General features: G+C 38.1%; 3 protein-coding genes across 4 annotated transcripts; 2 read left to right on the forward strand and 1 right to left on the reverse strand.

The window, feature by feature from the left end:
* Positions 1-3,858: 3,858 nt before the first annotated feature.
* Positions 3,859-6,382, forward strand: LOC119082117. The gene is made up of 4 exons (XM_037191497.1): positions 3,859-4,831; positions 4,892-5,149; positions 5,212-6,080; positions 6,147-6,382. Exons 1-4 carry the CDS (start codon positions 4,036-4,038, stop codon positions 6,309-6,311), a joined length of 2,088 nt encoding a protein of 695 aa, XP_037047392.1. The 5' UTR covers positions 3,859-4,035; the 3' UTR covers positions 6,312-6,382.
* A 1,919-nt stretch (positions 6,383-8,301) lies between these two features.
* Positions 8,302-9,317, reverse strand: LOC119082084 (40S ribosomal protein S21). Of its 2 annotated transcripts, XM_037191444.1 has the most exons (4): positions 9,176-9,316; positions 9,040-9,098; positions 8,468-8,659; positions 8,302-8,390 (listed from the first exon to the last, which is right to left on the reverse strand). In XM_037191444.1, exons 2-4 carry the CDS (start codon positions 9,087-9,089, stop codon positions 8,381-8,383), a joined length of 252 nt encoding a protein of 83 aa, XP_037047339.1. In that variant the 5' UTR covers positions 9,090-9,098; positions 9,176-9,316; the 3' UTR covers positions 8,302-8,380. The 2 variants fall into 2 exon arrangements, with proteins under 2 accessions (XP_037047339.1, XP_037047340.1); XM_037191445.1 differs by lacking the exon at positions 8,302-8,390 and having other exon boundaries at positions 8,464-8,659; positions 9,176-9,317.
* Positions 9,318-11,740: 2,423 nt separating this feature from the next.
* Positions 11,741-25,673, forward strand: LOC119081893 (ankyrin repeat domain-containing protein 29). Its single transcript, XM_037191120.1, has 9 exons — positions 11,741-12,400; positions 21,922-22,032; positions 23,397-23,495; positions 23,568-23,666; positions 23,733-23,831; positions 23,970-24,119; positions 24,178-24,225; positions 24,294-24,389; positions 24,461-25,673. Exons 1-9 carry the CDS (start codon positions 12,389-12,391, stop codon positions 24,677-24,679), a joined length of 933 nt encoding a protein of 310 aa, XP_037047015.1. The 5' UTR covers positions 11,741-12,388; the 3' UTR covers positions 24,680-25,673.
* Positions 25,674-26,683: the final 1,010 nt, after the last annotated feature.

The raw sequence follows: 26,683 nt of genomic DNA on the forward strand, positions 1-26,683 counted from the left end.
GACGAATCCGCAATAAAAATTTGGGCCGTCTGTCCGTCTGTCTGTCACGTCGATATCTTGAGTAAATCAAAAATTACGAAAAACGGATGAAATTTGCTCGAGTTATATGTAAAATACACATAAGGCCCTAGTAGTGGCCTTAGTCCAAGGACCCAAATTTAATTTTTTTTCAACAACATTCTATTCGGCCTTTGATTACCTTCCAAATGAAACAAAAATTACGAAAAACGGATGAAATTTACTCGAGTTGTATGTGAAATACACATAGGGCCCTAGTAGCGGCCTTAGGCCAAGGACCCAAATTTAATTTTTTTTCAACAACATTCTATTCGGCATTCGATTACCTTCCAAATCAAACAAAAATTACGAAAAACGAATGAAATTTACTCGAGTTCTATGTAAAATACACATAGGGCCCTAGTAGCATTTCACTTCTAAGACCCTAACTCACGGTCCACTCACCCAAAAAAAACTTTTTTTTCCTGGATTGGTATTGACAATACCTATCATTTGCCGTGTCATTTACATTTCCATCGTTTATTTTGCCATAAATATCACCAAAAGACCTTAAATCACTTAGGTGGCCCTAACTCACGAAGGGCCGACCCGAATATGCCCATCTTCGAACTTAGCCTCACTATTTCGACTATCTTTCAGAAAAAAAAATTTTTTGAAATCGGATTTGATTTACTCAAGATATCGACGTGACAGACGGACAGACGGACAGACAAAATTTTTATTGCAGATTCGTCATCTATGAACATAGGCAAACACTTTGCCCTTACCGTCTGCTTCGATTTCCTTCAATTACACACGGCATCGTAATCCTATAAGCCCCTTTGTACTTCGTACGGGGCTAAAAACACCACCTTCACTTTTTTTTAAACTTTTAAACTTTTAAACCCTAACTCACGAAGGGCCGACCCGAATATGCCCATCTTCGAACTTCGCCTCACTATTTTGACTATCTTTCAATGCAAAAAAAAATTTTTGAAATCGGATTTGATTTACTCAAGATATCGACGTGACAGACGGACGGACAGACGGACAGACGGACGGACGGACAAAATTTTTATTGCGGATTCGTTATCTATGAACATAGGCAAACACTTTGCCCTTACCGTCTGCTTCGAATTCCGTCAATTACACACGGCATCGTAATCCTATAAGCCCCTTCGTACTTCGTACGGGGCTAAAAACCCTAAAGTCGGTGTTCCCTATAGAGTGTTATGATGAAAGAGAAAGAGATATATATATAAATTTTGTAACTTTGTAATTTTCAGAATACTACAAATTAAGGAGTAATGCTCCCTTCTACAAAATGTTATCAAAAAGTAGTGACGCTTCCCTTTACGAAATGTTGAAAAAAGGAGTGAAGCTTATTGACACAAAATATTAGGATAAAGTGTGAATGTTTCCTTCTACAAAATGTTACAATGAAGGAGTGATACTCCCATGCACAAAAATTCTACAATAAAGGAGTTATGCTCCCTTTTACAAAATATTATTATTATTTAACTTTATTAAATGAAAAAGATGTGATTAACTTCGCTAAAGTGCCACAATTCATTGTATGTAGAATTGTAGATGCATTCTTCGGGAAGTGTGCTTAAAAAGTCGTTTGACAATGTGCACATTTTACTACTTAAATGGTATATACATCGATCAGCTGTTTGAATTGATACAGTGGGGTGAAACTTCGCAAAAAGATAAAGAGAAACTTCGTCAAATGTTCAGTTACTTCGAATTCGATCGATACAAGGACAGGACAAGGACAAGGGTGATAATTCATACAACGTTCAGAAAAAGTTAAGTATGTTCCGTAAGCCGCCTTTTTGATTTCGAAACATCGACATATTTTTATATTATTTTTCGTCTAATCACATTTTTGTTTAACTTTTGCACTGAATTAAATAAAAGAGATTGTAACTACTGGGCTAAGCCCATATAGCCCAACAGTTTAATCCTGCTCTGATTGCAGCTTCTGTTCTGTTTAATTTTCTCGTAGTCATCAGTGCATCTCAACGCATTTCTGCTCTGAAATAGGCCAAAAACTGAAGAGTAAATTCGCGGAATCCTCGACAATGTTGTGGAAATTATATAAACTTTTGTTCAAATTCAGTTTCTTTTCCTCCCACGTTCCAGTGAACCAGTCAGATATCAAATCATACCAAAACTAGAAAAATTCATCAAATTTTATTGAATTTGCACGCAAAAAGCGCTTACAAGATATACTCGAAGGACCTTAAAACACGTAGACTTAACACCATCAGGGCCGTAGCCAGACCGAAATCTCAGGAGGGGCGCACGCCCCAAGGAAATTCTTTGTTCGAAATTACGTCAACAAATATAAATACCCCAAAAACAATTTGCGTTTTGTAGCTACTAAATCTGTAATGCTCATAAATGTTCCAGCTAAATCTACTATTAAAGCTATAAGTAAAATTCCAGCGCGAGCGGAGCGACATTAAAAACTTAGCAAAACATTTGGAAACCAGAAACTCAAGTGAAAATTTTTGACATTTATTGCAATACAATTTATTGTAATATTTGTGCGATACTCGAAATGTAATGTACGAAAAAAAAATATTGAAAAATTCGTCTCCACTTTTGTGTTGCATTTAACTTATGGCCCATTAACAGCTTCAAATTTAACAGTTAAAAATCTTGAATCATAATTGTAGGTCCTAGAGGGATTACTTGCAGTAAGCAACTTTTCTGGGATTTAAATGTAATTCCCTGTTCTTGATTGGGGAAATTAAAATCTTCTGCAGATTTAAAATTACACCCAATCCTACCTAGAATATATTTGAGGAGATCACTGATTTTTTCCTTCGTATATATAAATTCTAAGTTTTTTTTAGAAAAAAAAAATCTTCAAAAAAAGAGTTTTGAAGGATATGAAAATACAAAAATATAACCTTGGCAAGATTTTGAACCTAGGTTCGCGATGTTCGCATTGAATTTGCAAGTAGATGTCACATTTAATCCCTTAAAGGTTATTTCTTTCCGTTACGACAGTTCGAAATAACCTCCAACAAGATTAAGAACTCAATAGATCAGTGTAAAGATTCTCGACTGAAGTGCTGGAGGCCTCGCATTCAAATCACGGCAGGTTAAATTAAATTAAGAGAATTTTTCTTTGATTTACAAGGACATTTTCTCCACTAATATTAACAGCATATACCACCACATCTGAAACCTTTTTGGATTTTGAACGAAAAATTAAAATGTAATTCCTGTCGGACGTAATGACTTGGGGTTAAACGGAAATGGAAGTAGCTCCTGATAAAATTAAACTTTACTCCAAAAAAGATTCGGTCGGGTAGGGAATAACACCTAAAAGATTAAGATCAAGGTCCATATTTCTATCTGTGGGTCAACATCAATTTTATCAGCGCGGATCTTGTTTTACCAGTGAGGATCTTGATCTCAAAGAGTCGAAAATGAAGTAACAGGAATTTCTCAGGAAGGGGGGGGGCGCAAATTTGTCCAAGGTGGTAACGCTGAGACACCATCCAAAGCTTTGAAACGTTTACAGAATACAAAGTTCAACATCAGATCGTAACCGAACCGAATTGTATTTGAACCGTATACATATACCCATTAGAAAGACTCAGGTGCTCTGCTGTAACTTCGAATTCAGACTATAAGCGAAATAGATAAGAAGTCAAACTGCTGAATCGTTTAGAAAACCACCTAAAAAAATACAACCGAAACAGTCAGAAAACATACGAGCGCTTGTATTTTGAACTTTTGAAAAGTGATTTTCGCAAACGCAGTAAATGGTGGCTGGGTAATGTCACTAATGTCAATGAACAAGTTGCTCGTCTGTTTGGTCTGCTTTTGTTTATTTATTCTGGGTAACAAAAAAAAAACTTTGTTTAGAGGAAACCGAGGAAACCTAACCTCTTACAGTTTGGCAGTTTATGTGATGAAATACGAAGTAATCCGCTCGTAAATTCGATTCCTTTTACGTTCAAATAAGAATTTGCGGTAAATGTGTTGAAATTGAGTGTTGGCAAATCGAGTACAATGGAAATAAATGAAATATCAAACATATCCTATCCGCTACGCGGTGCATTGGTTCCATTTGCATTGACGCGCTCCAACAACGACCAATATTGTTTGCTCACACGGCAATCGGCTCAAATACTCAATTTATGCTTCAAACACAATGAAGACGCAAATCTGAATTTCATCAAAACAACGTACAAAGCTCCGACCGTCATGCCAACGAGTAAAATTAATGTTTGTCACGATGCCATTTACAACCATGCAACCGATGCTCAGAAACAGGAGTTGACACTGGATGTTCTTCTAATGCCTGAGCTGTCACAGCTGGACCATCACAATATCTGCTTAACGTCTGTGAAATGGTCGCCCGCTTCCGTAACAGTCAAAAATGAAGCGTACATCGCCGGCCTAACCAATTACGGTGGATGTAACATTTGCTATCGGCAAGACGATGAACGATATTGGCTGGAAATCGCAAACATATCCGATCTGTGGCTCAATTACTGTACGGAACAGCCGAAGAAGAATGAGAAAATTACGAAATTCGAAAAGCTGAAAGAAATGGTCCGAGACGTCCACATAACGGCTATCGATTGGAACAACATTTGCGTCAACAATCAGTGCGGATTTGCTATCGTGTCCGCTTCGGGTAAACTAGCACTGTTTAGTGTTGCGAAGCAAAAGTCAACTGCTGAAACCTCGGTTGAGGTGGAACAGAAATATCTCTGCGAAACCGGACTGTTCAAGGTGAATGTTCTGAAGTGGTTCTCCTACTATGACGATAATGATACGCTGAAATCGATGCTGTTGTTGGGTAAGTTAGTAAGACTTCAGAACAAGCTTCATGTCCTAACGATTCTTCGCATCATTTCAGGTGATTTGCAAGGTAATCTCCATATGTACACAGTGGTCATGCAGGATGGATCAATCCAAAACGTTGTCAAGGCAGCCTCGTTGTGGAACCATAACGATGAACAGAAGTTCAGCGACGTCTACGGAGAATTCAACTACGGAACGAAACATTTCACCATTGTGGCCTGTAAAGGATCCTTTGTCCATGTCTTCATACTAAACTCCAAAGGCAAACTGATACGCACAATGTCGCAGTATGTCTCCGATTTATTCATCACTGGTTAGTCCCTCCTGCGAGCGTAATATCCTAATTTCGCCAATTGATTGTCGTTGCAATTTCAGGTTGTCACAAGGTGGTCACAAGCCCTGACAAGTACATTGTGTGCACAATGGGCGGAACCATACAAGAGCTAACCATCCAAATGGACTCGGAGATCACCGTCAACACAATCAAATGCAACGTCGACTTTAAGAAATTCGCCTTATACGGCATCTTGCCGTCAAGTAATCAAGCCTATTGGATACTCGCTATGTATCCGCGCGTAGCCACCGATCATCTGGTGCTACGAAAGCCGACCACAATCTCATTTTGTATTACACGTACGTTTGACATAATGAGCAAACTGCTGCGCAATGACTCGATTTGCCTCAGTAATTACTACGATTGTGCCGAGATCCTGCGGTACATGGAATTGAAACGGGGCGAAATACCGCTCGAGTACTTCGAAGAGATCGTTCTGCCCATCGAAACGACCGATCTCTATTTGTACAAACTGAAAATTCGTTCGATTGCGTGCAATGCACGGAGCAGCTACTACAAGAGGAAATCGTTGATGGTCGAATCGAACTATTTACGGCACGAATTCAATTTCATTCTGAAGACGATCCTGGCCATTACCTACTACAAACGACTGAGCTATCTGGTGAACATAGAGAATTTCAATGAATTGCTGCCGTTCCAGCAGTTGGCGGCAAAAAGTTGGCGAGCCTATTTGATCGACTATATGGATGAGAACCATACGCTTCTGGAGGCGTACGAAAAGGTTCGTGACACGTTGAAGATAAGCTTTGACATTCTGTTAGAGGAGACCAAGAAATTCGAAGACTCACCACCGGAAAAGTGTTTGTATTGCAACAAGAACATCGAAGCAAATAAATTGACTTGTCAGGACAATCATGATATCAGTAGATGCTGTGTGACGCTGATCCAGGTAAAATTGAGATTATTTTTTACTGGCGAACTGAGACTCATTTTTTGGAAATTTTCTCCCGTTCAGGTGCCAATATTAAATCAACGTTCCTGTCGGCAATGTCATGCCGTTGCTCTGGATGATATATCGAAATTGCAGGAAGCGACTATGATGAAAATGGAGCAATTTTACTGTCCCACTTGTGACATTCCGCTCGAACTGAACACATCAGTTTTTGTTGAAAATTTTTAATTTAAAAAAAGTGTTTGTCGCGGGTTCGCGTTTGCTGTTTTTGTTTGATCAATTAAAATTTTAAGGAAAAATGGTTTTTCGCTTGAAGATTCCCTTGGCTCGTAAGTCAACCACTCTCATTCCCGTGGAGAATCGCCAAAGTCAAATTGCCAAGAGAAATTGTCAAAGTGTGTAGAAATGCCACGAAACATAAAGAATGGAAAGTCACATTCTGACGACTTTTCTTGGTGATTGAACAAATCAACCAAAAATTATGAAGATTTTGTTCGATCCCATAGAATCAATCCTTTTACGAAAGGTATTTCAAAGACAGAAATAGTCATAGATCCTCCTAGAAAACGATAAAATCGTTTTTTGGACGATAATATCCCTCGTTGAACAAATAACTATTTCACTTTGGCGTTTTTTCTAGGTTTTTCTTCACACTCTGGCGATTTTGTTAATTCATTTTGTTAGTTGATTTCACAGTTGTTTAATCGCCAAGAAAAATAGCCAGAGTGTGAAGAAACGCCAAGAAACATAAAGAATGGAAATTTGTCTATCTGGAGATTCTTCACACTCTGGCGATTTTCATTGGCGTTTCTGCAGATTATGTCGATTTTTCTTTGTGATTTAACAAATCAACCAAAAATGATGATGATGTTGTTCGATCCCATAGCATTTATCCTTTTATGAAATGGAATGCAAAGGGGGGTTGTTCGATCCTAAGGATACTTTTCTTTTACGAGGTGGTATTTCAAAAGATAGAAGTCATAGACTGAATTTAAGACGTTTTATCCGTTTTTGTAGTACATCGAAAGAGATTTAATGCAGTCTTTTTCAAGCGATCCAAAACGTATTTTTTCACTTTGCCGTTTCTTCCTCTGGCGATTCTTCTTGGCTTTCGTTCACACTCTGGCGATTCATCATTTTTGGTTGATTCCAATTATCAAAAAAAAAAAAAAATTCCCAAAATGTGAAGAAACATTACGCCTGTCTAGTCTAGTCGTCGAGTTGCAGACTTTCGACAGCAAAAAGTTGATCCATTTGAGTACTTACTTGAGAGTCGAATTTCATTGAAAATGGCTAATCAATTTTCATGTCGGAAACATTCCTATTAATAGTCGGAAATGGCAAACTAAATTGGAGCACCGCCAACCGATGTGTTCCTTTTGTATTCATTGGGAAGTCGGTCAACAGGACTAGAGTTCCAAAGTCGTTATGGTCGCTTGTGGTCGAAATAATTTAGTCGTCAATTCTTCCAATAACTACTCAATACACAGAGTGATATCTGCGATCAGTCGTATCAGTCTAAGAAGGCACATAACAATCAGTATATAGCGTTCTAGGATCTTCCCAGTCTTTCAGCTATAATGTCCTTCGATAGTCGAATCTTGCCTTAGCGTTTTCTATTGCCTTTTTATGTCTACAATGATCAGGCCTGAACTGACCATACTTTGAATTCGGGCGATTCCCGATGGGCCTTTTGGATATTTGTAAAATTCAATTTTTGACATTTTACAAATGGGGGGTTTTCTCGTCCAGTTCGACCCTGAAAATCGTCATTATAACTTTCGAGTGACTGAAGTTTAAACTGCACTGTGTGTGTTCCTCAGAAACAATATCCGACGACATTCGAACATGTTGCGGACCAATCACCCGATTTATGAAAGTTATGGTTTAATTGACTGGGATGTCACAGAATGCTACAAAGGTTAGTTATACGAAAAGTAACAGGTGAATTAAGATGAAGTTGGAGATCATCTTTCCCTGTTTCACTATTACTCAATTACCCATCGTACACTAGGATCTAAATGACGGACGTGTAGACTAATCATCAATGATTTCGTCATGAATCGACCGATTGACCAAGCAATTCTGCGACTGGAAAAGGAATAGATAACGAAAGTACCTACCTTGGACACCTCTTTTCTTCTGTTATCCGCAATGCCGATGGACTTCAAATCTTCATAATAATACAGAAACTCGTCCCAGCTCACAAACGCTTTTGTTTTTGGGAAAAAAGATTTTTTTTATTTTCACTTCTGTTCAAAATTGTACATCGCGATCATCGGTGAAATAAATCTCCTCTAGTAGTTCCTGGAAACGAAAGTGGAAACAGACACAATCAGCAACTGGTTGCATTAGCAAGAACATGAAAAAACGCTGTCACTTACTTCGACAAGATGCCATCCTTTTTTGCTAACCTGGCGATACAATCGTCTGATTCTCCCATCATTCTGATTGATCCGCAAATTGCATAGGTCTTCGATGTACCGGTCATAATGCCGGTTTGGGGATCAACGTCAGCGATGTTGATTTGCACCGAAGCATGATCCTTAGCATGAATGATGCGGTTACTTGTGGAGCTGGAAACGAAACGAAAGTTGAATTAGATCTGCGGAACATTGCACAAAAACCTATGACAATCGGGGATCAGACATTCTTCAAGTGACAAACATTAAGCGATCGTCATGTACGGTATTGTCCACAGTATAACATCAAGGAAACATGACGAACTGTCAAATGTATGTTACGAGCTGGGAACATTTTTAGGTTATGAATGCGATGTGTTAAAACACTCAACATAAATTCACAGTTCTCGCTCAACTATCGATACGCTGTCGATTAAACTAGTGACCAAAAATCGATTTGTCGCGATTGAACGGTTGGATGTCGATAAAAACTTTATGTTGAATGAAAAAACACAGCGGCACAGCCTATTGCACGTGGAAGAAAATCAGCTTACCATTTTCGTGGGCAGTACAAGTCAACGGATAGTGGGGCGTCTTTTTCCATTTTTGAAAGCTGTTGAGGAGAAATGTAATCGTTTAGTTTGACTGCACTTAAGCGATTTGTAATAGAATTACAGCACAAAAACTCACTTTATTTGTAGAGAAACTTTTTAAGCTCACAACAAAATTATCGTAATGGCGAGAAAGAATTTTTTTATTTTTTTTGAGTTGGTACGTCTACAATTTGAAGTGAATGAGAGAGACATCTGTGTGCTGGAAATATCAACTATACGATCTACGAACTGTGAGCCATCATTGTAAAAGTTTAAAAGTCCTGGCGGTCCTGGCTGTGTAGCTAAACTTTGAAGTAGTGCCACCGCCAGTACATTCAAAATGTTCCGTGAATGACTTAAGGACAACATTGTTTAAAAAAAAACTGAGAAATAGTTACGATACTCATCTCAGGTCTGTCAAACGATAATTTTTGCTGGAGACCAAGAAGTGACCATGACTAAGAGAGACGACATTTCTCCACGGTCAATATCGTCAAGAACGATAATATCTTCCAACGAACGATAATATCGTTTTCTGAACGACATTATAGTTCGAAAATGTTTAGTTAGAGAAGAACAAGTGTGTGACAAAATGTAAATGTTGATTAAGTTTGCGAAGTTTGAACTAATTCACGCCATAAGTCCTCCACAAATTTAAATATTTTCAATTGACAGTGCGTCAAAATGTCCCGATATAATATGCGCTATGTTTTATGTGAAATGTCACCAATGGAACGTTGAGGAAGTGAAGCAATCGCATGATGAAAGCTAATTTTCCAAACAATTCTCAAAAGGAAAATTGTTTTGATTCGCATGAAAATATTAATTTTCCGAAGAATTTCGGTGCTTGCGGTTTGCGCCCCTGACCCCTGAGTAAAATTGGTCTACTCAAAGATAATATCGTTTTGAACAATATTATCATCCAGGACGATATTATCGTTTTTTTAACCTGCCGATATTGACCGTGTAGAAATGTCCCGCCATTCCACCGATGAAAAAGCTACATCTCGTGGCTATCCCTCGTATTCAACGACACTTATTGTGTCACCCTCTTTATTGCTCATTCACAATTGTCAATTCATTCATTAAATTTCGGCCACTGACACAATATGGATTGCATAATTTTTCATTGTTTATAAACAAAGTGTAGTGAGTGTAATGTTGAATGAAAAGTCCTTAGAAAAGGAATAATAAAAACAATCGAAAACAATAAAATTACGAATCTGAATCTCACAATTGAATGATGTTATAAAGTCGCAATAGTTGCAGGTTAATTTAAAGTGTGTGAGTGCTTCTTTTCTGTACACTTGGTATATACTCTTACCGAATAACCTCATTCTACGCTGCCTTCTATTTGTTATAAATTCAGAAAAATCTGAAAAAAAGACGGCTTTTGCCGATCAATTGTCGACACATTTTTTTGTGTGTGACAGCGGCGAAATATTAAAAATTTAAAAATAGTTTCATGCACTGTCGATAAATCAATTGAGCGTTCATCAAATACAACAGTCTAATCATAGACCATTGTGTCATCTTATTTCGGTTTTCTTTACTCTAACGTTGTGCCTAGATACCCAATTTCCCAAACCAGTTAAATGAAACTAACTCTGATTACTTGAATCGAAGAACGAACTGTTTAATATGCATTGGCAACGCACCAGCATTTGCACTGCACTTGACACTGACATTAAAAGTATCTAAAGTGTATGAACTTGTTTTTGGTGCATTGGCCAGTTTTTAAATTGTTTGTCTATGTGTGGTGTGGATAGAAAATCATAAATGTTCATTTCTTGTAGACATATCGGACCCTTGTCTAATCATAATTTACATGCTTTTGTTTTCCCTAGGGTCGAAAGTGGCTTATTACACACACTTTAGGCACTAGAGCCAACGATATTTTGATTTTGACAAGAGAATCAAAGACAAAGATAAAAATGAAAAGTCTCGTTTTCGTGTGTTTATTGACCTCGGCTTCGCCTCGGATCTACTGTTTATCCCTTGTTATGTAAATAACTATTGTCTAGTATCGAGTCTGTGAACAACAGCTGACCACCTTTTGTAGATTTTTTTTTGTGTGTAAATCCTGGAATGAGTTTGTCTAACGTGAAGTGTGTTGCATGCTCCGATGTTTACCTGAAAAGTATAAGATGACAAAAGGCGAGCACATAACGTTTACTTCTGTTATGGCCTCGTCTCTGATACCAAATGTTTTCGTTCACTTGTTTTAACTTACCTAACCCATTCTGCTTATTTTTGTCGTTGCTGTCGATAACAAATGTTTAGTCGTTTCTGAAAGGCTAATGTCATTTTCGCTGTGCGCCTCTGTCTATAGGATCGGGCCGTGAACTTCAATATGCTCGAATGTTTCATTTTCGATTTGAAAAGCCAATGCTTAAAAACGGCATCCAAATTTTCGAGCAAAAGTGGCGAAGTCTGAACCACACATACAATTTCATTTTAAACTAATTTTTCTTCTTCTCCTCGAAATACGAAATAATTTTTTGCATTCCGATGCACCTGTACAAATTTGTGACTTCGATTCGGTTACACAAGTGTTTCTATTCGACTGGTTTTAGCTAGACGGTTGCGATCAAGGTTGTTATTTATTGAAGAAAAAAAATCAAAAACTCTTCTGTACTAAAACATATTATCTGACAACAATTCTTGTTGTTGACTCAAAAGTCTTGAGTCAAGACTCGCGAATGTTTACATTTCAGTTTATTATATCATCCGCATGAATAATTGATTTTTCCGTTTTTTTGTGTCTTCTATCCTAAATGAACTTTTACCAGACAAAAAATATTCTCTCTGCCTGGCACTGTTAACCAAAACTGGTAAATAAATATTGAAAAATGATGCGATCACCAGTACGATTGAAACTATCATTCAGAGTGCGGTCTTTGACTATATATTAGAAATTGGTGTAAATACACACAATTCATTCTCTCAATTACTCTTTTTTTTGTATTACCACTATCATACCTGCACCAACTTATTAAATATTTAAGACCTCGGCATAATTTTCTCGTTGTCGTGTTATTAGATATCAATTGTGCATAGCATTGAACGGGTGCTAAAATTAAAGTGTTTTGTGCAATTATTAACGACCAACTAAATAACCGCATTTTTTGTTGTAAAAGTTTTGGAATGAGGTTGTTCTGTTCCCGTTTCACAGTGCGATTAGTTTTCCACGATATAGTTTATTGACGTAATCCATTGCTCACACTATCGCAGTGTTTAAACTTGCATCGAGAAACGAGAGAAGTGAAACAAAAACAGAAAAACATTATCGGTCACGATCGATCGTAACATGTCATTAAAGGTAAGCTATTTATACTTAATATAGATTAAAACTGTAAACTCCAGTGAGTATAATTTCGAAAAGAAAGAAAAAAATTGAAAGATGTTTCACTTCCAACTGTGAAGCATTTTTTATAATTTATTAAAAGCGGAAAGTGTGTACACGGTGCGGTTGAATGAATTTTAATTGAGCATTGGGATGCACTTTTGATATTTTTTATAAAGTGCAAAATATCGATGGTATTTTGCTGTTTTCGTTGCTTTTGTAACTTTGTTTAAAAATCGCAATCAAACAAATCATCCCGCAGCCGTTTCTTCAAAGTTTTTCAAGTCATGCGCAAAATTTTGTCGTAGAACGACTAGTGGCACTTATCAGTACAACAGAGCGACACTGTTGACGTGACCCACAACAAATCCAGCAAATCTGATGTCGATAGAAAGCTGAGAACGAAATAGTATTTTTATAATTGACATGACTAGGGATAAAAGTTGAAAAGTAGAGTTTTCGTGTGAATTTTGTTGATCTGAGGCGTAGCCTTTTTATCCTGAGTTTTGTAATGAATTGTTCATGCTGAGTGCGTTGAAAGTAGGGCTTGAAACATGAAAATTACGGTTTTCAACGCATGTAACACGTGAGACTATCATAAGTGGGTTTTCGCGACTGTGACCAAATATTAGGGAAAAACTTTGAGATACTGTCGGTCTCTACGTGGACGGTCTGCAAAAATAATTTTTCGAATATGTCACCTCTACTGCTACTACTATTTACTACCTTTGTCCCTCAAGTATCCACACCTCTACACTGACAAAAAAGAGTTGAAATTCTTACCTGTAGCAGGTAACTTTGTCTCCAGGTAATTTAGAATAGCTGCTACAGCTGTATTTTTTGTATTAGGCGCTACAGCTGTAGCAGCTATTCTAGATTAACTGGAGACAAAGGCTACAGGTAAGAATTTCAACTCTTTTTTGTCAGTGTATGACCTTTTGAAAATCATGTTTTCCAGCGTGTCTCTACCGACTTCTCTTACACTCAAGGGACCGAATTTTCGTACCATCGCTATTAGAATTCCAACTGATACCGATTACAACCCCAACCAGTTTACAACCACTCTCCTCATAGATATGACTCTCCCTGCAGACTGGATAGCATCACTCCCACCGAAGGAATAAAGGAAAATCAAAAATTTGTGTGGAACCTTGTTAAGGGCTCCGAGGTGACAAATAATATCCAAAAATATTGAAAGTGCATCCAAACGCTCAATTAAAATTCGTTCAACCCGTTCCACCCGTGCGTATCGACGAAAATGAATTTAATTTTTGTTTAATTTAAAACGAAACTTTTACTCGCAGACGGATATTTTCAATTTTATTTTTTAATCGTTTAATTCGATTCACACAAATAAGCATGCATCCATTGTTTGCAATTGCAAGTGTTTATGATTTAGAGAGGTTGGTATATAAAAACGCTCTAATCAAGTCAACAATTTCTTTCTTTCTTTCGTTTTTTTTTGTTCGTAATTTATGTAACAGCGAGTGCATTTTTATGATACTATTACTTATATGGACCTGGTTGATTTCGTGCTGCACTTGATGCGTTTAATATTAATTTGCACAACACGGGACGAAACTAGTTTTATTGAACTTGTCGTTTTTCCGGTAAACCTGTTCCTTTGCTTTAAATTTCGTTTGCATTTTTGTATGGTAAAGGGAAATGCAAAACTAATATTTTGTCTCATTTATGTCGGCGAACTTTAAATGTAAAAGTGAAAGAAATTGTGTTGCACATTACCCAATATTCTTCAACAAAAAAATAACAGATCTGATGATTACACCATGAGATGTGCTTACCGTTTCTAATAGACCCACTTCCTTATACATATGTATTTTGCACAGCTTGAACATAATAAAACAACTTAAGTCATGCCCGCATGAAATGGTCATTTTGATTATAGTAGAGGGCAGTCCCATCATTCATAATCAGTCGGATTCCACTGTTCGATGGCACGAATTTTAGCCATGGGAAGTATCGTATGAGAGTACTGCTCGATGAGAAAGTTTTCAAGTTGTTTATTGAGCAAAAAAGGAAAGGGAATGCATTTCGTTGTTGGTACAGACGAAGGTCAGCTGGAAAAAGTGTAGAACAAGGCGACTGCAAACGAAATATCTGATAAAAGTGTATCATCAAAGCATCAAAGTGTATGTCAGAAAAAGTCGCTAGGGAATTTTAATGAGCTTTGACTATTGGATGTGATTGTCCGTCTGTCCGTCTGTCTGTCTGTCCGTCTGTCTGTCTGTCCGTCCGTCTGTCTGTCCGTCCGTCTGTCTGTCCGTCCGTCTGTCTGTCCGTCCGTCTGTCTGTCTGTCCGTCTGTCTGTCCGTCCGTCTGTCTGTCCGTCCGTCTGTCTGTCCGTCCGTCTGTCTGTCTGTCCGTCTGTCTGTCCGTCTGTCTGTCCGTCTGTCTGTCCGTCTGTCTGTCCGTCTGTCTGTCCGTCTGTCCGTCTGTCTGTCTGTCTGTCCGTCTGTCCGTCTGTCCGTCCGTCTGTCCGTCTGTCTGTCCGTCTGTCTGTCTGTCTGTCTGTCTGTCTGTCCGTCTGTCTGTCCGTCTGTCTGTCTGTCTGTCCGTCCGTCTGTCTGTCCGTCCGTCTGCCCATCTGTCCGTCTGTCCGTCTGTCCGTCTGTCCGTCTGTCCGTCTGTCCGTCCGTCCGTCCGTCCGTCCGTCCGTCCGTCCGTCCGTCCGTCCGTCCGTCCGTCCGTCCGTCCGTCCGTCCGTCCGTCCGTCCGTCCGTCCGTCCGTCCGTCCGTCTGTCTGTCTGTCCGTCTGTCCGTCTGTCCGTCTGTCCGTCTGTCCGTCTGTCCGTCTGTCCGTCTGTCCGTCTGTCCGTCTGTCTGTCCGTGATACGTCAAATAAAAGGTATTTACAATACCAATCGACAAAAAAAAGTTTTTGGAAATCGGATGACCGACTCGTGAGTTAGACCCCTTGGTGTGAAACAGGCACAGGGCGGCAAGCAGTTTTTGCTTGTAGGTCGGCCACATTTGAACATATTTCGTCTGTTTTAGCTTAATTAGATAGGTATTGACCGTACCAATCAGGGAAAAAAAAGTTTATGAAATTATGTTCTCCGGAGCGTGAGCTAAGTCTCTTGGAGTGACCTCTTATCTGGCTACTCGGCCTAGAGGTGAGCGCCGGCGCCAGTCGCGCCGATCGCCGTCGAAAATTACAGTAAAAAGTCAGCCGCCGCCGGTCGATATTTCTAATTGTTCAGTCGATTGCGCCGCCGCCGGTAAAAATAAAACACTGCGCCGCCGCTGCGCTGCCGGTTTATTTTTTGCTCATTTTCGTCGCAAAGTAGAGGTAATTGGGAATGAATTTGTTTCACTAAGTACAAGAAAAAATAAATCTGTATCAAAAAAGTGAGGAAAACCAACATATTGTACAAAATGAGAACGCATGGCAGACAACTAATATTTGACTAATGATTCGAAAAAATCTGTATAAGTGATGATGGTATCTAGTGAAAAATGGACTCGTCTGTAAAGTCAACTCCTTCGCTGCGCTCGTATACGTTGATAAAAAGAGAAAATATTATTTTGGTAATTCTATATCACCAATCAATGACGTCAGCAAGTGTTTTTATATGCTTCGCTTTTGGCTCACATTTTACTGTCAGATTTTTCAACTTTCTTCTTTATTGACCATGGAAAAGCATGAAACTAGTGCAGATTTCGAAAAATCTGCCAAAATAAGTTTGAGTTTCGGCTGATTGGAAAATCTCGACTTTCTCAGATACTTTATGCGCGTTTTGGATTTTGAGAACTTAAAATTAGTGGAACATTGGTGGTCTTCTCTATAAAGTACAATAGAAAATCAATTACTTATTTGAAATTTGAGTAATAACAAGATGAATTAAAAAATGGTTTCTGAGGTATTAGTTTCATTGAGAATGTCTTGGACCGCTTTTTATCAAAACAAGAAATTCAGCACTGGTCTTTAAATGAAATATTATAAATCTAGAGTGAAGCGAAAAAGCCGATTTTTGCGCCGAAATGCGCCGCCGCCGCCGGTTTAAAATTGTATTGCGCCGAAGTGAGCCGCCGAAAAAATAACTTCAGTCGATTCACGCCGCCGCCGATACTCTGAAAAATGTTTACAGCCGCCGCCGAACAAAAGTTGACCGGCACACACCTCTAACTCGGCCGTACAGTGAACGTGGAGTATTTTGTCAATATCTCGAATATATTTTAACCGAATTTCATGAATTTTGTTTGTTTGAAAGGTATTAATGTAAGTGAATGTAAAGCGACGGCACTATTTCCGGTCTCCTAACAAAATGGCTGCCGGCGGCCATATTGGATTTTAGTAAAATTGAAATATATTGGGGAAAATGGTACTAAGAGAGTTTCTGTTAATAGAGAAGTAATCGGTTATGTGTGTGGGGTTTCAGGGAGTACATATACGGACATCTATATTTACCTATATACAGCTATGTTGAGCTATATACAGACACATAGAGCTATATAATAGCATATTCCTCTGTGAAATGTTTATTTATAGTGAAATATAGGTAAATATAGGTATATAGCTGTTTAAATAAGATTTTATGAAATTTGACTTCGTACGGGGCTGTCTATATTGCCTCCGGCAATTTATTTGTATATGATAACAAGGCAAAGAGTGGATAATGTAAGTGATTTTAAAGGGAGAATAGTTTTTCAGCAGAGAAGAAAATGAAGTAAGAGAAATGAAGAGTTTCACATTAAAGGCTTTTGATACGAATAGGTGTTTCGTACGGGTCGGCGTTAGCTATGTTTTTGTGTCATGAACCTATGATAACAGGGTTTTCTATAAGTCGTAAAAGTTAGATTTCTTAGTCAAATTTGATTGGCTGAAAGGTTGGTTCAATAACTGAAACTAGAACTGGAACAACTTTTTTGGTCAAGGGTCTGGAATAGTCCCGGCTAAGGAATATTCCCGGAAAAGTGTCGCAAAAAAAACCGCTAACTTTGAGACTAATTTTTGGCGTTTCTTAATTAAATTTAACGATTGCAGGCGTTTTGAAAACTTTCGGTCGGTTACGCAGGACAACAAAAAAAAATGTTAAAAGGAAACGGTCAGTTGTAAATACGGCATTCCTTACACGCATATCATATCGTCAAAGCACTCGTCGTTACACTTAGAGATTCTCTTGCTGCTTGCCCTATGGAAAGTATGGAAAAAAATAGAAAAGTCACGTCTTCTGTATATGAGTGTTATTACCGGCCAGCTTGAAATGTTATTATTAATCTGGGTTCTAGTAACGCCCACACGGGGTGATGTTCGACGAGGCGATTTGTCCTGTCTCCCATGCAGCACACTTGAAAAAAGAGAAAAGACTAGAGACGCGCAGGTGAATTATTAAATTCTAATGTGCTTTCATTCTTGATGATATCTTTCCATCAGAATCCTTTTTGAAAAATGTACGACCGCAATTCCAACCTCGAATGGAGTAACTTTAAATAAAAATTAGTTTTGATTATAGCCGTTCGACCCAAGGCTGTAAACGTTCATGAATTACATTTTATCGGCGTGACCTCCCCAAAGTTTACAGCCTTGGTTTGACCAGCTCTGAGAACAGTGGGCATTTTATGAAGATTTCGTTGAACTGCTCACTTTTCACACAGCTGGTCAAACGGCTACAACCAAAAATAATTTTTATTTAAAACTTTGATGGTCGTTATTGCGGTCGAACATTTTTGAAAATGAATTCTGATGAAAAGATATCATCAAAAATGAAAAACGAGACACGCAAATTTAGGTTATAATTTCAGCTAAGCATCGGCGTCTTAATTTTGAGGGAAAAAAAGTCAGTCGAGCGGTCGAAACTAGTTGAAAAAAGTGAGAAATCGAACAAATTCTTGCTCACTTTTCCGGATGTTGAACATAGTTGAGGTCGTCAACACTTTTGCTGTATTTTATTTCGGTCATTTGTGGCGTTGCCGTTGACATCACCTAGTTCATGAGCTAGATCTAGCACGATAGCTCATCTTATGTGAAATGCAGATCCCTAATAGTTAATCTAATTTTCTTAAACAAAAATAGAATATTCTGCTTACTGGCTACAACCATATTTATTGGTTATTTACATAAAACATTATTCACATGTAAGATTTACACGCTTACGACGTACGGCTACGTACAAAAATTTTAGAAATCAACGTGACGTTGAGTGAATATTAATCGTCACAATACTTATAAGTTAGGAACGAACGATTTTCTCAAATTTAAATTAAACGACATCACCTTGGTCGTCAATGTCATCAGCTTCCCTGACGTTTCCTTGGCTGACATTTCCACGAGCCCCTTCGGCAGGCGATACAAATTTAGTGCCGTCGTGTCGTAAAACTTTCACTAATTTCTCACCATCGTTGTCCTAAAATGATGAAAGAAATCGTATGAATGTGAAATCCATCCGTCGATTCCGAAACAAACTCATATTCGGGTTCAGCCCGTAGTGGACGTATGCTAGGTGACTGTAATGCGTTGAAGACGCTTCGATAAACAGTTGACATCTGTCTGCCATTCTTCGGATGATGGGATCAATCAATGTGCCAGCTTCTTTGTCCATTTGTTCCAAGTCAATGAATGCAATTGGCGCCTGAGAATACTCATTCAGAGCAGCGAGTAACAGCCCCGACGTACGTAATCGATCTTTTTTGCTCAAATATTTAATGGCGTCACCGTCGACTATTATTTTGAACACCGGGGATTCGGCATTGATAAGGTTGTTGAAACTAGCGTTGAACTCATAGACGATGTTTTCGTTTGGATGAATTTGTTCACCAATTTCACTGATTATTCGATTGATCTGCATTCCAAAAGGCTGGAATTTATCGAAGATACTGGCTCGCAATGCATTGTACCGTCTTGTGCAATTTTCTAATTGCGATTAACACATCCATATCCAGTACCTTTCCCCGACATTCATTTCGTACCTTTGTAGAAACAGAAACCACATCGTGATTAAATCTTGATATGACAAACGGTGGTCGCACTTACCGCATATTCATCTGTTGTTCGTGTAAAAACCGTGCAGATCGAAATGGTCGGTCATATCAGGGAAGTCAGGAGGGAAGTTGAGTTCCATTACCTTTCTATCTCACAGAGGCAAATAATTAGAAATAAAATTAAAATCCATTGGGAGTGACTTACGGATCTATGTAGTTCCTATTTTGTATGTCTTGCCAAAGTGGAGGTGGCACCGTCTCGCAATCGACAGTCGTCCAAATCACACAGGTGTATTTTCCGATGGCAATTTATGTACATTTCGTGGGACAAATTGTTAACTGGGCAAGCAACGCTTTAGCCGAACAAAATGAACTGAACACGAGCCGATGTCATCCATAGAACCATAACCACAACTTATTTTCTCTATTATTTTGACAATTGCATTGTTAATAGTGTTGAGGTTATGGCTCAATGGATGACGATATGACATTTTATTTCACCTTGGAAGAAACCTATAGAGTCAGGAGTTTGTTCTCTCATTATTCCTTCGACACCGGTTAGCGGTGGGTTTTTGATTTTTGATTTTTAGCCCCGTACGAAGTACAAAGGGGCTTACAGGATTACGATGCCGTGTTTAATTGGTAGAATTCGAAGCAGACGGTAAGGGCAAAGTGTTTGCCTATGTTCATAGATGACGAATCCGCAATAAAAATTTTGTCTGTCTGTCTGTCCGTTTGTCTGCCACGTCAATATCTTGAGTAAATCAAATCCGATTTCAAAAAAAAAAAAAAAATTTTGAAAGATAGTCAAAATAGTGAGGCTTAGTTCGAAGATGGGCGATTTTGGGTCGACCCCTCCCGAGCTGGGGCCCCATAAGTGATTTAACGTTTTCCGAAGATATCTCTGGTCATTTAAAGGCTACACTTGTGGTACGTCAAATGAAAGGTATTTAAAAAAAAAGTTTATGGAAATCGGATGACCGACTCGTGAGTTTAGACCCCTTGGTGTGAACTAGGCACGGGGCGGCAAGCCGTTTTTGACTGTAGGTTGGCTAAATTTGAACGGATTTTGATTTTGCTTTATTAGATAGGTATTGACCGTACCAATCAGGGAAAAAAAGTTTATGAAATTCGGTTCACCGGAGCGTTAGCTAGGTCTCTTGGAGTGAGCTTATATGTGGCCGTACAGTGAAGGTGGTGTGTTTTATTAATATCTCGAGTAAACTTTGACCGAATTTCATGAATTTTTTTTTGTTTGAAAAATACTAACGAATGTCAAGCAGCCGTACTACTTTCCACCTCCTTACAAAATGGCCGTCATTTTGGATTTTTGTAAAATCAATATAAATCGGTGAAAATGATACTTACAAAGTCACTGATCAGTGGGAAGTGAGTGGTTACGTGTGTGTGGTGTTTCAAGGATCCCAAATATGGATATCTATTTATAAATATATACAGCTATATTGAGCTATATAACGGTATAGATAGTTATTTTGAGCTATATACTAGCGTATTTATCAGTAAATTGTTTATTTATAGGTAAATATAGGTTAATATAGGACTGAGGAAATTTTAGGTCAATTTGAAATTTGTGCTACGTTTGAAAGGAACATCGTACGGGGCCTCGTAATTGCGCTATGCGCAATTTTTAAGACGTACAAATTTCATAAGAATTTTACTTTACCGACGTTTACGGGCGCAGTAGACTTATGGTAAGAGTAGGGCGACGGACGAACTAGGGTCAAGTGCGCAATAGATGTACGGGTTCGTACGGGGCTCAGTCGCAGCAAACGCTCCAACTGTTCTGACGGCTCGTTTAATTTTGGTTACATAATAACAATTTTACGGTAACTACATTAACCGGCGCAATAAGCTTACGATCAAAGTAGGGTGATAGACGCACTAGGGCACGTACGCAATAGATATACGGGTTTGTACGGGGCTCAGTCGCAGCAAACGCTCCGACTGTTCTGATGGCTCGTTATAAGTTGGCACACACGCATCAGTTTATATTAGTATAGATTATCCGCAAGCCTCGACTATTCTACGTATATGTTGATATACTGCTTTAAGTTTGGTTTCCACTCAACAGAAAGTACTTCGTGAGTCCGTGCGAGAGCCGTGAGATAGCGAGCTGTTAAGTAAACAAAAGAAAAATTGAAAAAAATCAATTTTGTCTCTCATACGGAACACTTTTTTGGTAAGTGGAAATCAAGCCTTATCGTATGAGCGAAAACAAGACAACAGAATGGAGGAACGACAATTTCTCCTGAAAATTCAAAGTATTCAAGGTAATATATGATTTAGACCTCTAGGGATATAACGATGACGTCACAACATGGCGCGAATACTCATAAACGCTCGTTTTGGCTCGTGTGATTACTCGCCTTTGGCTTGTTTCGCAAAAGTTACATTTCACAAAACAAATATTTTCAAAAAGAGACGTAACATACATACAGTTATATTACAAATGACTCGTTGTTAATTCGATGCGTAAATGCCTGTTTAGGAATAAGAATTAGAACGGTCTATAATTAAATTATTTGTTTTGTTTACAGAAAGAAACCCCATCGGATATTCAATTACACTTAGCTGCTTTGCATGGTAATGAGGTTTTGTTGAAGAAAGTTTTGGACAGCGGAAAAGTTCATGTGGACTGTAAAGATGAGGTAAATTTAGAAATAGTTACTATTCAAATGAAAGGAAATGCACTGTTAAATCACTGGCAGCGAACCGCTTTTTAAGACTCAATTAAGAAATTCATGAATCAGCATAAGCATAGACTTTAACCAACTTGATGGAATACGTGTCGTCTATTAATATTAAATAAACACGGGTAGAAGAAAGCTGTTGTATATCTACATGGAATCAGTGGATAATGTTCACTGGATATGTTAAATTCACATCAACTCGCCTTCGCAATAATTTTCTGTAGACAATAAAATGATTTGGTAGTTTTACCCTACGTAAATTTACGAAAAGCCATTCTATTCATATGAAAACCTTCAAAGTCGAATATTAGGTATATATCCGAAAATACGAAGCCATTTTGAAAGATTTCTTCTGTTCTCGAAAGTACAGATATTTCGTGAATGAGAAATTTTTGGAAGCGTAGGAATGGAGTCGGTATTAGGGCTCCCCCAAAAAGTGTACAGGAAAATTCATCAAGTTTGAAGCAATTTTACCTGGCCATTTCCAATCCATTTTACGTAGAAGTGGTCATTCGGAAGCTACATTCAAGTACTTCTCAGCCGGCCTGCCATGATCCATGTAGCTTGAGATATGTCCTGAGAATGTCATAATAAGTATTTTCTAAGTTTTGTCTAGATCTATAAAAAGACACGTAGCTATAATTTGGGATACTAGTTCCAGTGCTTCTTGCACAGACATTCTGTCACTGCTTCCCCTCTCCTTGATTTCTGTTGAAGGATTATGGAAAATTCAAGATTTGGGATGTTATTGATTATTTCCTGTTAAAATTGCAATTCACTTTTACGAAAGATTTTTCGTTCGACATAACTATCTACTTGATTCAAAAATAATGTGGAATCCTGACGTTTATTATACTTTTTTGTTGTAGACTTTCCTTACATTTTTGACCATTTTTTCGGCTAACATTTGGACTTTTAACAAGTTTGAAATCGCCAGAGGTCAGTTCCGAAAAATGAGTGACGTCTTCATGGTCCACTGTCTTTCCTATCCTAGACCTAGAACTATAGGACTACAGGGAGATGAGACGAGTTTTCTGGCTCAGTATTTTCGGAGATATTCGACTTTGAAGGCTTTCATTATGAATGGCTTTCCTGATAGAAAAACAATTCTCCATTTTCCGGTAATAAATTGTATTCCACAACTTTTTGTGACCAACAGAGAAAGCCTTTGTTCGACTATGAATTCGGAAGTGAATTTAATTTGTTGTAAATCTTAAAGTTGAGTCTGTCTCACTCACATCTCATTTTCAAATTTAAATTGTTATCCAACGAATTTCAGAATTGAAATTGATTTTAATGCGAAAATATTTCAATATTCCAAGGACGATACCACACCACTTATTTTAGCTTCAGCTAGTGGACATTTGACATGCGTAATCGAACTTTTGGAACAAGGAGCCAATCCAAATGCGAAGAGAGTGGTAAGGTTAAAGTGTTTTGTGTAAGTCAATCTAAAATTTCTGACAACTTTGTTTACATACTCAACCATTCAGACTGGAACCACCGCATTATTCTTTGCGTCGCAAGGTGGATTTACGGATGTTGTTCGAATTTTAATTAAGTCTGGTGCAGCCATCGACTCACCATCATTGGTATAATATAATGGAAAGCCTAATGTGCTTGTTCGGCTAAATGTTTTTTTTGTGCGTAATTTTTAGGAAGGAGGTACTCCACTGTTTGTAGCATGTCAGGGTGGACATGTAAACATTGTTAAAGAGTTACTTAATCGTGGGGCTAATGTACATGTGGCGATGAAGGTGAGTAAACATTTTGTACCAGGCCTTGGCCATGCTCCTTCTGTTTCCAATATTTCCAACCAATATCCTAAGTCAGCTCCAACGTTAGATTTCTAACCGTTAGAAGTCCGTTCGTTAATCAATCAAAATTACTAACAGGATCGAGCCACTGCATTGTTTATTGCGTCGCAAAACGGTCACCGTACTATATTGTCAATGTTATTGACTGAAGGAGCGAATCCAGATGCGTGCCGAAACGATGGCGCTACTCCCCTTTGGATCGCATCACAAATGGGTCACGATCACATAGTACGTCTTGTTGCTCATTGAATTGATTTGAAAATTTATCTAAAGTGGATGTCTCTAGGTTCGTCTGTTGTTGCAGCACGGAGCCAACATTGATGCTGTTCGATGTGTAATGTGTTCTTCAATTGAATTAATCGTTTTACTAATCGACTGACAATCTAAAATTTCGAATCTTAGGATGGAGCTACTCCAATTTTTAAAGCTTCCCATAAGGGCTACGCTGCTGTCGTTCACGAGCTACTTAAATACAAACCAAACTTAGGTCTTCTGCCGGTAAATTGAATTTTCTTGTGCGAACGTAACACTCAAATCGGTCTAATTGATTTTACAATTTTTGCTAACAGAACGGAGAAACAGCTCTGCACGCTGCAGCAATGTTCGGCCATCTTCCCGTCGTTAAACAACTGATAGCATCTGGTTCGGAGTTCCGGAAAAATCGTGACGGTTTGACACCGTTGGATGTAGCTAGACAACAGAATCACTGGACAGTCATCGAATATTTGGAGGAGAAAATGCGCGAATCCAAAGTTCGAAGATCGATGGAAAATGAACAGAAAATGTGAACGGATAGACGTTTCGAGTGATTCCAAGTTTGTTGATCGTTTCTACTTACCTCGAACGCATTTTTTTCCTCTTTGTCAACGAATCGAATTTTTGCCTTAGTTTTTTGAAATCTCGTTTACCTTTTACGGATGGCTATGTTTCATGTTAAAAGCAATGAAACGGTCTGCACAGTCAGAGACTGTGAAATTTCACCATGAATTTGCTACAGCAGTTTTTCAGCTGATCCACATACACCATCAATACTGTTTATATTTGGTACAGCTCCTACACGAACCAGCGTTGTAGTTTTGAAACAGCTTTGATTGTTTCTGTGGATCAGCTGAAGATAATTCATGGTGAAAGTTCACTACCTCTAACTGTATCAATCTGGCGAAAATACTTTAATGGAAACCCTTGCCGTCTGTGTAACGGTAAATTTTACGTTTAAAACTCTAGTCTTTAGAAATTTATCAATCGAAAATGTCTTCGATGGAACACACTTCTTACATATTCAAATCATTTGACGGTATCTCTATATCATCACAAACAAACGTATGCAATCAACAATGAATAAAATTAGCTTTCTACATCACACTGGTTCGGTGAGGAAGGACATTGAACTTGTATTCAAAAACGGTTCAAATTTATTGTTTGGGACCTATGTGGAGTTCGGAAGTTGAATCAAAGCTCAACGTTGCTCCTTAAACCGGATAAGTTTAGTTTAATTGTTATACAGTGTTACCGACAATATCTGCACATCAACAACATAAAAAGACAAACTGGATCGTTAGTACTTAAGATATTTATGTAAATTAATCAATTAATGTCTCGTGCAATATCAAATTAATTTACGGAAATTGTTATCAGAAATTATGTTCCTGGAATGGAATGCCTGTTATTCTTTTAAATAAATTTTATTAATTCGATTAAAATGCACACTTGTCGTCTTACCATGTTACAAACAAACGTATACAATGTAAACGGAAGCATTTTAAGAGAATTAAATTTGAAAAATGGAAATTTGTCTTCGTTTTGATTCCCAATGTAAAGGTTTGTCCACCAAACATTCTCGTAAAACTAGCAATGAAGTCCCTCTTCAGATCTGAAATAGATCATGCATCCAGCAAAAAAGGCATACGATAGAGACATTCTTTTGACAGAATCATACTTCAAATCTTTTTTTTTACCATGAGCCATCCATGGCTCATTTTTTCACGTATGCAGACGACAAAATGATTTACATTTTTGTACACTTGCAGAAAAACGAGATTTGAAGTCTCGACCAAAAATATATCAAGAAGTTTGGTCCTTTAATGTTTAGAATTTCAACGATATGACTGCATATTAAAGAGACTTACGAGGGTCGACAGACATCCAGACTGGGACTTGTTGCTGTTCTTAGTTTCAGTTTAATTATATTTACATAGCTCTAGCTACTCTAGCTCGCCAGATTAAATACCAGGAGTTGATGGGACGTCTCCCTGTTTAAATCCTGTTTCAATGCTGAAGCGTACAACGATTTCAAAAATGACTTCCTTCTTAGTGAACAAAATATTGTAAGAGGAATGGCTCTTTACGACGAAGAAACCACATTCGAGTTTCGCTATTTAAAAAAAAATGTTTTTGACTGGATTCGATCAAGAAATATTTCATTCGGAGCCAAACGCCATGCCAATTCAACCACTCAGCTCTTGATAGATAGAATAGAAAAGCATGATCTGAGAATAAGCATACTTCCAAAACAACTGTTATCGCTGGAGGTGACGCATTCTCCGCTTGTACGCAAAAACTGTAACAGCAAAAATTTGACCAAAGAAATTCTAGAAACAAAATTTTACCAAAAAAAATTTTGCGTCACAAAGTGGCAGATGATTCGGACGTATTAGGACGTATTCTTGCCTATTTTAAAAAAATTCTTAAAAGTACTTTCCTCAACATCTGCCACTTGTGACGCAAAATTTTTTTTGGTAAAATTTTGTTTCTAGAATTTCTTTGGTCAAATTTTGTAACAGCAACTTTTTGCG

The sequence above is a fragment of the Bradysia coprophila genome, unplaced genomic scaffold, assembly GCF_014529535.1.
Source record: "Bradysia coprophila strain Holo2 unplaced genomic scaffold, BU_Bcop_v1 contig_373, whole genome shotgun sequence".
Taxonomy (NCBI): domain Eukaryota; kingdom Metazoa; phylum Arthropoda; class Insecta; order Diptera; family Sciaridae; genus Bradysia; species Bradysia coprophila.